At 38.4% G+C, this 14,660-nt stretch overlaps 1 protein-coding gene across 10 annotated transcripts in view; it reads left to right on the forward strand.

Annotated features, from left to right (window-relative positions):
• SEMA5B (semaphorin 5B) overlaps nucleotides 1-14,660 on the forward strand; it is a 578,355-nt gene that overhangs the window by 404,476 nt on the left and 159,219 nt on the right. For all 10 annotated transcript variants that reach the window (XM_058195316.1, XM_058195280.1, XM_058195269.1 and 7 more), the window contains one exon: nucleotides 6,242-6,287. In XM_058195316.1, the coding sequence (XP_058051299.1) occupies nucleotides 6,242-6,287 (46 nt within the window). The remainder of the gene's footprint in view (nucleotides 1-6,241; nucleotides 6,288-14,660) is intronic.

A 14,660-nucleotide genomic window follows, 5' to 3' on the forward strand; every position in this document is an offset into this window, starting at 1 on the left:
CCATACTAAAATCAATCAGGCCAGCCCCACTTGGTGAAAAAAGAAAGTCTTGAGCTCACGTTTAAAGGTCCGGAGATCAGGCAGGAGACCGAGTCCCACCAGCAGCTCATTCCATAGAGCCGGGGCCCCCACAGAGAATGCTCTTCCCCTGGGGGCCGCCAGCCGACATTGACTAGCCGACGGCACCCTAAGAAGACCTTCCCTGTGGGCGCGCACTGGACGTACCGGACAATGGGAGGTAACTGTCGGCAGCAGGCGGTCCCGTAAATATCCCGGTCCAATGCCATGGAGCGCTTTAAAGGTGATAACCAACACCTTGAAGCGCACCCGGAAGACCACCGGCAACCAATGCAGCCTGCGCATCTATATATATGCTGCTATATAGATGCCAAAACACATGTAATAGCAGAATTTTAAAATGTTTGGGCACTGGCAGAAAATTGAATATAGAATTTGGCAGGGTGAGATACTGATAGAATGATTGACAGAATCAAGAAGAACTACACTGAGTTTATACAGCATAGGTCAAAATTAAATACACCAGAGTAGGATCATCTGATTTAATTCCCTGAAAGTTTTATTTATTTTATTTATTTATTTATTTTGTCACATAGTATATATAAGCATAAGCATGAAATAACTATACAATATATAAGCATATATATAAGCATAAGTATGTAATAACTATATTAATTGGATATAATGAAAAGAAACAATAGGACAGGAACGGTAGGCACGCTTCTGCTCTTATGCACGCCCCTTACAGACCTCTTAGGAATGTGGTGAGGTCAATAGTAGACAATTTTTGGTTAAAGCTTTGGGGATTTTGGGAAGAGACCACAGAGTCTGGTAGTGTATTCCAAATATTAACAACTGTGTTACTGAAGTCATATTTTCTGCAATCAAGATTGGAGCAGTTAACATTAAGCTTAAATCTATTGTGTGCTCGTGTATTGTTGCAATTGAAGCTGAAGTAGTCTTCAACAGGAAGGACATTGTAATAGATGATTCTATGAGTTAAACTCAGGTCATGTCGAAGGCGGCGGAGTTCTAAATTTTCTAAGCTGAATGTGAATCAGAGTACTGTCTCCTCTTAGAAGCAATAAAGTACAGTAAGGATTTTTGTGTTCAGGAGCATAATTTCATTGTATTAATGTTGACACAAGTCTTATGACTATAATACAGCTGATAATACACTCAGAATCACAGCATTGTCAGTTGTGCAGTTTGGTGGTATTTCCTCTGTGAGAGTACAACTGAAGTCCCATAGAGCCTTCTGAAGGTAGGGTGCAAAGATGTTGGAAATCATCATTGGGGGATGGATTCTTCGGGCTGCTATGATCCTATGTACCGATCATCCATGACGTATGACCATTCACTTAGCGAGCCTTCAAAGTTATGATGGCACTTTAAAAAATGACTTACAACATCAGAATCTCGCCATGGTTATGTGATCAAAATTTGGGTGCTTGGCAACTGGCATGTATTTAGAATGGTTAACTGTCCCAAGATCATGTGATTGCTTTTTATGACCTTCCCGGGATGCTTCCGACAAGCAAAGTCAAAGGGGAAAACCAGATTTGCTGAACAACTGTGTGATTTGCTTACTAGTCACATAGCTGCATTTATTTCCTATAATTAGTATGCTATCCATATTGATATTTTTATTACTGTAGTTCTGCTATATTTCCATCCGATAGCCTTGAAAGAATTAGCTTTAACATTAACTTTATTTATTCAGTCAAAATATACAGTGTTTCTAGGAGGCGGTCTGTTGCTAGTGCCAAATTCTTCATATGGTTATCCAAAACCAATGCATTTAAATAGCATTCTAAACCTCTGGTTGCCCTTCTTAGAGTGAACTGGGACCTGAGGCTTATAAATGGTCACATTTCCCAAGCTAAGTATATTATTTGCTTGATACATTATGCAGGATAATATTTTTTTTACTATAGCAAGTCATGGGTGTACAGAAAATGCCCAGATGAATTGGAATTAAAGCTCAAAGCTAAAAGTATAGTAACTAAACCGAAATAGGCTCCTAGATTTCACATAAAAAGAAATGAATATATGCTGAATAATAATGAAAATATAGCTTCGCGGTAATGGCAAAACTTCCACACTCAGAGAAGCTGAAAGGACACTGATACTACAGTGGGTAATCATATTATACACACACAGTGGTATGAGTGCATGCACATATGTACTTGGAGTTTCACATATGTGACTTGGAGTTTTTGCTAATCTCTGCCAGAGCCATCATTCAGATTTTATTTTACAATAAAAGTCTAAGAAGATTTTCAGTAATCAGCCAGGTCACGGTTATCCCAAAGGTGCTTTTTCAGGAGGCAACTGGACTTCCTTGTTTTTTCTTTTGAAAACATTTCGCTTCTTATCCAAGAAGCTTCTTCAGCTCTGACTGGATGGTGAGGAATGGAAGGATTTATATTCCTTGCAGACCGCTAGTCACTTGCATTGTTTTTAAAGAGGCCTCTTGGAGGTTTATCTGTGTCCTCAGGGTCATCTAAGAAGTGCAAATAGATGTGGAGCCTTCTTGGTTGCTGTTGAATGTTTTTCTGCCGTGTCCCTTATTTGATTAAATAAAATAATAAATAAATAAATAAGTGCAGGCTGTTAGAGTTGGGTCTGTGTTGTCTGCATCTCAAAATGAAGTGTAAATGGTTCCTGTAGTCTGCAATTTTTTTGGAAATCCGTTTATACTCCCACACCATTTGAAGTGTGTTCATCCCAAAGTGCATAGCTAAAAGTCTATGAAGGTTCTCAGTCATCCAGATCATGGTTGTCCCAAAGGTGCATTTTGCTGTACAGTAATGTATAAACCATCCTGAAATTTTCTTTTTTATAAAGCCACTAAAGTAACCAATTAGATTGTTTTCCCCAAAAATAAGGTATCCCCTGATAATAAGCCCAATTGGGCTTTTGAGTACATGTGCTAAAATAACCCACCCACCCTGAAAATAAGCCCTCCCCAATGCATGCACAGCTGGTCCCCGCCATTTCCTCTGATTAGGGTTAGGGAGAAAGAGCTGGAAATCAGATAAGACGGCAAGAGGAGACCCGTCTTGCTCCATGTGCCCCAAAATAATAAGACATCCCTGAAAATAAGGCCAAGCACTTATTTTGGGGTTCAAAACAATATAAGACAGGTTCTTATTTTTGGGGAAACACGGTATTATTTACTGGTTAAGTTCATACAGCATGGTAAGATATGTTTTAACTCTGAGAATGCAAGAAACAGAAGAAATGACTCCAAGCCATGGTTTAATTCTAAGAAAACAAGAAAAAAAAAAGGAATTGTTTTGAGCTTGGAATAAAATTGTTCCACTTGATACATTCTGGTTTCATTTTGTTAAGGGCTGAGATCCGCTGTTGATTGACCTTTGCAGGAATAAATAGATTATTCCAAAAAAGCAAATGAAACAATATATCACTGCTATCCCAGACTCAGTTAGAAAAGAAATCCTGCCTCAATTTATATTCAAAGTGTAAAAGAAAAGAATGCATACTTCCTTAGATCTATCTTTTTATCTTCTGAAGCTCTAACAGCACAGGAAAAAGAGCTCAAGAGAAAAAGAAAATCAGGTTTTGTCCAGAAATTATACCGTTTCCACATGACCATCCACAGCATGCAAACATAAGAAAATTGAATGAGCTAGCTCAAACCAACATAGTTTTAACATTTTTAAAATGCTTTCTGAAAATTTATTTTATTTATTTATTTATTTTGTCACAACAGTATATATAAGCATAAGCATGAAAGTAACTATATAATATATAAGCATATATATAAGTATGTAATAACTATATTAATTGGATATAATGAAAGGAAACAATAGGACAGGAACGGTAGGCATGTTTGTGCTCTTATTCCACTGCTATAGGTCATTGTCCCAAAGTCAGCCAATAGGTTCCATCAGCAAGCCTCGATTTAAATCCTAGATCAACACTTTAATCATTGATTTAGACTGGTTGTATATGTGGTCTCATCCCCAAATTCCCAAAATTTTGCCCTTAGACTGACCTCACCCCATTCCTAAGAGGACTGTAAAGGGGCATGCATAAGAGCACCAGCGTGCCTACCATCCCTGTCCTAATGTTCCCTTTATTTGTATTCATTTTATGTATTCAATTCATGCTTATACTTATATATATATAATCTAATATGCACTTGATAAATAAATAAATAAAATATGATCACTCAGAAGAAGCCAAGTCTTTAGTCCTTCAAATTGATGAAAGCAGACAAATTCAAATATTTTAAATATACAGTGCGCAAAAGAGGTGTATTAATTATGTGATGCAGCAGTTGGAGAGATGTTTGCAGGATGGGTTGACTGCATGCCCAGATACAATTTAAATGCAAGTAATATGCTTAGAACTTGAAATCCCAAGGGTGAAAGTTGGATTCATAAATCACAGCCATGCTCTTTTGTAATACAGTATCCAGCACTTGCTTAAGTAGAGTTTTCTTGGTTTTAGAAAAAAAAAAGGAGAAAGAAGATCAGGAAGAGGGAGACCGATGAACTGTTAATTATTTCAGAATTAAGTAATATGTGGAGCTTGTGGTAGAATTTCCTATCATCTTAAGCTTGGTAATCGAAAGATGTTCAGATCTGCAGTAGAGACATATTAACTCTATTCTCCTTGTGCTATGGTTTCAAAAGCTCATATGTTCTTTGAAGGTAGAAAATTCAGCCTTGGATATAAGAGCCCGGGCTCCGGGTAGTGAAGTAATTGATGGTTTTGAAAAGATTTGCGCTCTTCTCCAGCACTGCTGTCCAGATTCAAATTAGATGTTCCTTTTTTTCACATCCTTGTCTGTCTAATTTTTAAGAAAACCTGACTGTGGATCTTCCACATCAAACATACAGTGTGGTTTGTATGAATAGAAGATACTTAATATTTGGAGCCATTTTAAGTCACATCCTGTAGCGGCTGTCTCTGTGTGACAAGCCATTAGTATTCCTTTTATTAGTGAATAGAGCGGACTTCATATGTTGACCATCTGTGTGTACTTGACATAAAGAATGCTGTTGTCTTCTGCTTCTCGCTCCTCCTTAATTTTTCTGATATTTGAGTACTGTCTTTATTATGTGAGGTGGTGATGCTATATTTTGTATTCTTTGGTAGACTGTTAAATAGGACTCCTTAGCTCATTGATGAGGTTTCAAACTCCCAAATAATAATATATGAAAATAATTTGATAACTGATACTTTAAATAATAAACATGTTGAGTCTGAATATTGGACATTGCAGTACCTGGAGATAGCAAAAGAGAAGAGAAAGAATAGAGAAAATCAGAAAATATAAAGACCTGCAAATAGAAGTAGAACAATTGTGATAAAAGAAAGCAAAGATAGTACTAACAGAATAGGCCCCCTGAGTGCAATCCCAGAACATATGGAGCATGACTTGAATGCCATCAGTATGACAAAACCACCATCAGTCAATTACAAAAGGCGGCTTTCCATGGAACAGCTTATGTCCTGCAATTGTACTTTTAACACTTAAAAACAATTTCTGCCTCTACCGAGTCCTTGGGAAGAACTTGATTGGTGGATAAAAATACCAAATCTAGTTTAAATACCTGGCTGACTGTTTGACAAATCATAATAATGGATAGTCTCATCAAACCTTGGAGATCAATATTGTTTGATTGTTGTGGAGAACCCTGAGTTAGATCTACAGTGTTTCTTGGGTACAAATTTCTTAGTATGGAATTAGAATGATTTTTAAGGCATCAGAGATTTCTGCTTGCTGAATTTGGAGGGAAAATTGTTCTTTATGCATAGTGATAACCTTAATTTATTGTCATGATTTTATTGTACTATGTGATGGGGGTGAGCTCCCTTTACTTGCCTCAGCGCTGCCCACCTAGCAGTTTGAAAGCATGCAAATGTAATTAGATAAATAGGTACCACTTTGGTGGGAAGGTAACGGCATTCCCTGTGCCTCAGCATATAGTCATGGCAGCCACATGACCACAAAGCATCCCTCCCCCAGCTAGGAAATGGAAATGAGCACTGTCCTCTAGAGTCAGGCACAACGGGACAAATAGAGCAGTATATATTTGGAAGTGTTTGATCCTTCAGGTTTGATTCAGTGCCTGTAGAAACTTATGTTCATGCTTTATGATGGTATAATATTTGTGTTTCTTAATTCAGATAAAATATTTTGTATGACTAAACCTTCTCTAATTTCATCTGCTTGCTCACACAGGAACTACCTCTTCAGACTTAGTCTATACAACGTTTCTCTTATTCAGGTATGTTCAGCCTTTTTCTGTCATCTACTTATTCTGATTATAGAATTAAAAAACTACATAGCATGTTTTTATAAAAATCAATAAACTATATAATAATGCTTATTAAGAATGTGAATTGATATATGCCCCTGTTTCGGAAAAATTAGTCTTGTTGATTTGTTTTGTAATGTATTTTAAATGTAACCTTTTAGTCATTTATAGCCAGGTGTATTTTACTCTGAGAAGGTAGAGCTGGAGTATGAAAAATGTTCTTGCCCTTTTCTAGCTCAACACTTTAGCTTTGGTCTGTTGACTCAAAGAGGGATAGATGGATGACAAGAAAGGACAACGTGTTAAAAGCATGGAGGGTTTTGTGATGGATAGCTAGTGCAAGCTTAACTAAAACAATGTAAATACTGTAAATCCTTAGCTTTCTTTAATGCAACATCGGCAGCTTCCAAAGGAGGTCTTCTCTGTTCTCGTTCATCATTGCTCTGAGCTTTTGTTGGCCCTACTATGAACACAAAATGCTGAGCAGTGAGTTTTGCTAAGTTCCTCAGCTCCTCAACCTGTAAGCCTTTCAAAAGGAAATGCTGTTCACAGTATATGACATTCCTGTTCTGCCAGCAAGGGCCTAACAAAGTATAGCAAGAATCAGTGACTCTGAAACTTTTGTAAAGTTTGATCTGACTTTGTTAAAATTATCGCTATAACAACTGCAGTTATATAAATAGAGCTAGGTCAACGTTTATGTTGTTTAATGTCATGAAACTGTATGTGAGTTACAGCTGTGCATGTGACATATTCTATTGTTTGAGAATTATTGAGGTGATGTGCTTCAAGCAGGTAATCATAACTCCTATTCAAGCTTGTTGGATAGCTGTTGTGAAAGCAATGGAAAATCAGTATCAGCTTTGGGAAATAATAGATACGGTTGCTCTGTTTTGCTCTAATCAAGGGGAAAAGGAGAGTGAATTAGAACAAGATGAGAGATGGTTTCTGATAGACAGCAGAACACTGTAGTAAGGCAAAGAAGAACGCAATAGTGCTGTGGAAATTGAAATATTTATCTTTGTTTTTTGTTAACTTGAATTGATTCTTAAATAAGGACACAGATTCCAGCAATGTTAGTTAAGAATTTTCTGTCACAAATTCTGTCACATTTGTTGGGAATGGGTTGAGGAAGAGGAATAACATGCTGTGTATTCACATACATAAAATTAGTGGAGTTTCTTTAGCTGCTCATTTCAGAAGAATTACCGTTCTACCACTAGTTTAAAATGTTTATTTCATATAAAGGCATTCATTGAATAATTTAATCCTTAATGCAGGAAAAAATATTTATCTTTAGCTATCTTATATTTCTCTTGGTTACAATTATCAATAGCAGAGGTACTTGCATGTATGGAAGTTTGATATATTACTAGTAGATCTTCCTCATAACTCATTCAAAGAAAAGTAGGAGTTGCTACTGTCTAACTGTAAACCTGAGTCTCGGAGATCTGGGATTTCTCTTAGCATAATTGAGGCCTCAAGACATTGCATGTGGTCCTCCAACGTTTTCTGTATACAGTAGCTTTCAGTTTCTAATAAGGAAGAATGGAAGGATTTTTAAGCACATGAAGAACAATCTTAACAATTCTGTTTTATTTAATTTTATAAATTACATTTATAACCTGTCTTGTGTCCAGAATCTCCTGGCAGTAAACATCTCATTTCCTTCCTCCGCTTATTTTTCTCATACCTACTTTGTTGGATTGAATTATCAAAATGGTATAAATAGTCCACCTTCCTTTATGCTAGTCGTTCTTAAACTGTTTGACCTAATTAGTCCTTTTTTCAATCTCAAATAACAACAACAAAAACACAACCTCCAAACAGACTCTGTTATTTTACATAAGTGCCTTAGCAATATCTCTTCCAAAATGGACCCTTAACTCACAAACAACAAATTGTGTAACCTCAGGATATTCCTAAATTACCCTTAGTTTAGGAAACGTTGTTTTAAACTCTCAGAGGAGAAACAGATATTATGGGAAGTTATACTCCATAACTGTACAGGTTTTTTCATTTCTACCACATGCTCCTTTTAGAGAAGAGGGGAATTTCCTGATGCAAGCAACCAGAACTACTCATGTATAGACCCAAACAGATATTTTATTTCTCCAGACTGTCTGCCTTCCTTTGGAAAATGGCAGATATAGGCCTAAGGATTTGATCTCGGACATTTGCTTCTCTGAACGAACCCTTAAGTTAGAATGTCTGTTTATTCTCCCTGATAGAGCCCCCTCCCCTTCAACCAGGACACTGAATATCCTATGTATTTTTTATTTAAAAATAATAATTGGGACAAAGTCATCCAAGGAGCGTCCATGGCTGAAGGTGGGATTAAAATCCAAGTGTCCCCAGTTTTCATTCTAAGTTTTAAACACTACAGCACGCTGTACACAATATACTAAATTAAAACCAGTCTTTTCTATGCTAGTGGCCCCCAATCTTTTGGGCACCCAGGACTGGTTCCATGGAGAAAGGCTTTTCCATAGACTGGAGGGGCGTGGTTTTGCATGCTGCCTGCATCCCGCAGTTGGGGCTTTCCTTGTTTGCACTGCCTGGTTGCTGGCATGCCATGGATTGGTGCTGGTCCATGGACCAGGAGTTGGAATCCCCTGTTCTATGCTGCTTATTTTTTGGTGCTATATACAGTCTCCAGCATGGTACAGCATGGTTGAAGGGGGCTCTTGGCCAGAAAAATCTTATGCTCTTATATCTTGCTTTGGGGGAAAAAATCAGCTTGATAAGATCATTTGTGGTTCAAGATCCATTTTATAATTCTTCAGGGGAACAGATCTATGGCTATCCAATTGTTGTGGGAATACAATGTCCATCAATCTGAACCCTTGATAAGGTGTTTCTGGGGATAATAAAAAAATGAAAGATCACAATGGCAATCACAATTACACTTGTGAAAGGGGGTGGTGTTTTAATCAAAAGGTTGGGGCTATTATCTTTCTTTTTTATTTATTTTTTTAAATTTAAACCATCTCCCCTACCTGGATTCCAGTGTTCATTATATGTGTTTGAGGTTGATTTTGGCCCCAGGAAATCCTTTAAGTCTTACAGCATTGCTTGAAGCTCTATTTGTCTAGAATGGATGTTGGCAACCCGCGCTCTGGAGCTGCATGCAGCTCTTTGGGCCCCTTGATGAGGCTCCCTGTCGAACTGGATCCGACCACTGGCTGGCCCCACCCCTTGCCCTCCCCGCCCAGTCCCTCCTCGCCTGAAAAAGTAAGGACGACAGCGGTGGATGGAGACTCGTTTCAAATTCCAGAGCGGGAGCGAAGCGGCCCCGTACGTGCCTCTTCTTCCGGTCTTTGTTGGTGCTGCGCGCACCTCGGTCACTCGGGGAGGCACACGATTTCCTTTCCCCCCCAAGACACTGGCCCAGCCCGACTGCAGCTGATGCCGGTGCTCTCACCACCTCCATGGTCTGCTTGTTGCTCTTGCAGCACCTTGCACAGCACACTTAAATTTAGCACACTTTACAATGGGAGAGATGGCATCCCCTGCTTTTCCTGGAGCCCATTACAACATGGAGCATCGCTGAAGCTGGGCCGGGCCAGTGTCTCAGGGCAGAGAGAAAGTCACGTATCTCTTCCAGTGACCAATGCTCCACATCATAATGGGCTTCGCATCATAATGGGCTCCAGGAGGAGCAGGGGACGCGTCATGTGACTCTGCATCATGTGACTCCACATCGTGTGACAGGGTGGGAGTGAGTGACATCGAGTTGGCTACGCCCACCCTGGTTTTGTGTTTTATTTTCTGTGGGAAACGGTTATTTTCTGTGGGAAAGGGTTCTAAATGGCTCTTCGAGTGTTTAAGATTGCAGACCCCAGGTATAGAACTAGTGAAAAGTATTAAAAGAAAGCAGATGAATTTCGCTTAAAAAAATCTTGTTTTATTAAAGGTTCTTGTTAAATTAAAGCACATTTAATATAGATACCATATGATTTAAAATACAGTTTGATTGAGGCTTCTAATTTTTTCTGCTATAATATCCTAGTTTTTCTTGGGAGTTTAAAAAAGCCTTGTTTTCAGGGCACTTCCAACACTGTAAGTCGAGGTTTCGTTTGTTCTCTCTCTGTCTCTCTTTCTCTCTCTCTGTCTTCTGAAAAAAAAAAAAGAAACTTAAAGAGAAATAAAGCAGTTTCAAGCACACAGCTGTCAAAGTAAGTATTTTGAAATATAGCTGCTATCTATCAGAAACAATGTTAGAGCTAGGCCCGAGAGATCCTGTTTTTTCTCCTTTAATCAGAAAGCTAACATTTTCTGCTGTTTAGCATATGATAGTCATTCATCATACTTGCTGTATTTATTTATCCGCTCTGTCACTGGTGGGTGGGGGGGAGAGGGGGAGAACCTCATACCTTTGAACAAAGAAACAGTGTTATTTGCCACAGAATGTTCCTTTTTCCTTCTAGACGACAGTCAGGATTGTGGTTGCTGTGGAACTTCTGTGATGTGGGTGTTAATTTTTTATCTCATGAAAATGTCACTGCGAAACATATTTGCTTTTTTTTTTTTTAAACCATAGGATATTTCTGACTTTCAGATTACCTCCTACTCTTCCATATTGATGGGAATATACCATATACATCTCAAAATCCTAACGGGAAAATTAAACTCATCCTGCACCCTTTCTTCAGTGTGGTGAGGCTTTTAAGGGGGTTCAAACCTAATCCTTCGCGTTAATACAGAAAGGTTTTTTACTGCAGGGTCCACAATTAAGAGATTAGTGGAAAAACTACTTTGAAAACAACATCCTCCTAGCATATTTTTTTAATGATAAAATTAGAATTGACAGAGTAACGTGTGTTTTTAATGTGTATAAAACTGAGCTGGGAGACCTCAATTGGCAGTCCAGAATGATACATATAAAGAGAGGTTCTCTGGTACATAATTATGTTCTTTCCGTCTGCACATCAGCCCACATCCTCTTGGTTCTTGATGATCATCTAATGGTGGGAGGGGCTGAAGCATGGAGTGGGTACAATCTATTCTCTCTTTGACATCTTTCTCTTTTTTCCTTCTGACATCCTCTTCTCTCTCTCTTTTTTTCCTTTCTTTCTCATCCCCATACATGCTGAGGGAAGGATCGATCACTCCTGCCAAAGTCCCTTGCAAAAGGATTTTGAAATTAGGCTGAGAAATAGTAAGTCTGATTGATTTCAGAAAGGTTCGCTCTCTTGTAAATGTGCTCGGGATACAGCAGCCATGGGATTGTGTGAAAAAGATGCAGCTGCTTGAAGGTGCTGTAGACAAATACTGCATTCATACCACATTCATCTCTGTGCATGTTCATTCATTCATTCACTTACTCACTGACTCACTCACTTCATTCATTCATTCATTCATTCAATAAATTTGTATAGGTGCCGAATCAAAATGCAACTCTTGGTACCTAGCAATAAACACAACAAATTTCAAAATGATGGAAAACAAACAAACAAAAAATTGGCACAATAAAATGCATTTTTGGAGACCCTTTGGGGATTGAATCTGAAGCACACTGTCCAGCCTACTCAGGAATACCACCTTAGAAGGAGGAAGGAGTATTTAGGAGGAGGAAGGAGCATTTAGTATGCTTAACACATTGAGTTGTTTATAAAAGTAATAAAGGCAAATAAATATAAACAAACTTTGCAAGGCTTAAACTTTGCATACTAAGATAGAGTTTCTTAATATGGAAACCTCGCAATAACAATGCTCTTGACAATAGATCACACAATGTATTTGGTAAGGTTCCAAAAGCAGATATATTCACGGTAGGCAGCTGGTAGAACCCAAATTTCTTTTTTTTTTTACCCACAGAATTCCTTTTGAATCTGTTGATTTCATATCATATTAAGTCGAAAGCTGTCATGCAAACTAAAAATAAGCTTTATGAAATAATAAATAAAAACTTTGCGGTTTTATCCCCTTTAAAAAATGCTTTCATACGTCTCATACTTTGTTCATGCGCCCCACTAAGGTTGCATCATTTCTTTGTCAACTTTGGCCATTGACATCATCCAAATAATAGGGTGGCCTACGCTGATTTAGAAGCATTCTCTGTTGTTACTGTTTGCCTTGCTTTGGTTTTAAATCTGTTTTGGTTTAATTCAGTGACTATGAGTGTTTGTTAAAATGCAGTCAAGAAGCAACACTGAATATCACCCTGAGTTCTTGTCTCCAGCTAGTTTCCTTGTAACCTTCAGGGTGCATTTTACCGCTTCTCAAGCAAACTTGACAGACCTAATACCAGGTGGACAAGCAAATTGTCATATTGCCTAGAGTGGAACTCAGCTTCTGGGAGGAATGGGAGGGGGGGGGTATTAGGAAGGTCAGTCAGTAGGAAACAGTACCTGTATTTCAAAGCTTTTATCAAAAACCAAAGAGTGATTAATGGCCCAACTAATTTGGCTTCATCTACACATTCGTTTGGAGACAGGTCACGAATTGCTTTAAGGATTCCCAAATTGCTTTAAGAAAAAAAAATCCATATCTAATGGCATTTTTTTTCCAGAAAAGAATGATATTCTGAACATAAGCAATTACCTGAGACATAGCCACCCTTCTTTCTATGTCACAGTGAGTGATGATGCATAATTCCTTATCTAGAACACATATTTCTGTTTTTCCCCTTAGGCAATTATTTATTTATTTTCCCTGCTTTATTATATTTTCTCATCGTACCTTGAATTTTGTACAAGCAAATCTTCACTCAAAGTCACTATTCCATTATCACTAAAAGAATTGTATCAGAGTCACTCTGAGAGTAAGATAGGTGGTATCTCAACTTGAAAAATAAAATATAGTAAGTAAATCATTTCATGTTTTCATATATATTTAATTGGCTAGGCAAATAAATATATCCACTCCTGTATTATCAGCAGGAGTGTATTTGAACAGGTGAATGCTGAAGGTCACATATTTAGCAGATATCCTGTATAAATGATTGTATCATTTTTCTGCTTCCACTAACAAAATGCAAAATGATTTTGAGCTGCACTGCTTTTTGAACCATTTTTGTACCCTCTGTCATCCACTACCATTACCCCACCCAGACCATAATATATTTGACAGGGGAAGGAGGCACGAAATAGCTTAAGAATCAGGCAGAAATTACAAGAATCAGTAAATCTGATTTATCCTATTTTCTTGTGAGTGAAAAATATATAAAACCTGTTTTGACTCTTGTGTTGTGACCCAGGCCCAAGCAGGTAGTAGTAAATTCAGTCAGTTCTAATAAACAAACTTTATTAGAACAGCTGAGAATTAACTCATTCTCAGCGTAGTCCAAACTAAATCAAAGCAAATTCTTCCTAACACAATTCTTCAGTCTTATCACCAGGCTTGGTCTTAATCAGGCAAACTGCCAAAGGCTTTTCTTGGCAAAAGTTCAAAAGCAGAAGACGCCAATAAGAAATAAATGCAGCAAGACAAAGCTATCAACGTTGTTTTCCGGCAAAGAGCTCAAACGCCATTGCTGTTCTTTTAAGCCTTATGGGAGGGCCAATCATCTCTTGGCCCTGCTCCCGAGTCTTCCTCTTTGCTTTAGCTGCTCTTGCTTTCTGGCAGCTCTTCTCATGCATGCATTAGGAACAGGCTCCTCCTCCTTCCTCTGCCTCACTACTGTCAGGCTCTGGAGGCTCTGGAGTCTGCACATCACTCCCCGATAGCCCTGGCCCCACCTCTGCCTCCAATGCAGAGCCCTCATCCGGGCCTTCCCCAGTCTCCAGGACTGGCCCATGTTCTTCCTCAGTCTCATTGCTGTCTGATTCCATTGCCAGCTCCACAGGCTGCTGGCAGACCACAACATCTTGGGGATTTCATGGATGTGTCCACCTAATTTTCTTGGCAATAATACAGAAGCTGTTCATCTTTCTCCTTCTTCTGGGATATTTCTTTGACTTTCTTGGGATTTCCTGCCGGACTTACCCTGTTGGACATTTGAAATGAGCCAAATGTATGCAATACCTTGTTGTGAATTAGAAATGAGAGTGATGATAAACTTCACAGCCCTTGCTAGACACCACAAAAATTTTTTCCACTTTTTCCTGATGCGAGGGGGCTAAATCATTTAAAGGGTTTACTTAGTCTCATTCCTGCTACATTTTACAGGCTGTTTTTATTTGGTGAGCAAAAGGATTAGCTCTACTTTGTCAAAAGGATTTGTTTGAATCAGTGCTAAAAAGCAATTATGAGATACATAGGTTTGGATCCTCAGAGCTTTGTGGCGTCAGTAAGCCTCATTTATCTTATCCTGGTGGGACCTGAACTTGCACAAATGCACATCTGAAATGCCAGCAGCATGGCCACACAAATCCATTACTTATCATTATTAGACGTTTT

This window comes from Ahaetulla prasina, chromosome 1, assembly GCF_028640845.1.
Source record: "Ahaetulla prasina isolate Xishuangbanna chromosome 1, ASM2864084v1, whole genome shotgun sequence".
Classification (NCBI taxonomy): Eukaryota; Metazoa; Chordata; class Lepidosauria; order Squamata; family Colubridae; genus Ahaetulla; species Ahaetulla prasina.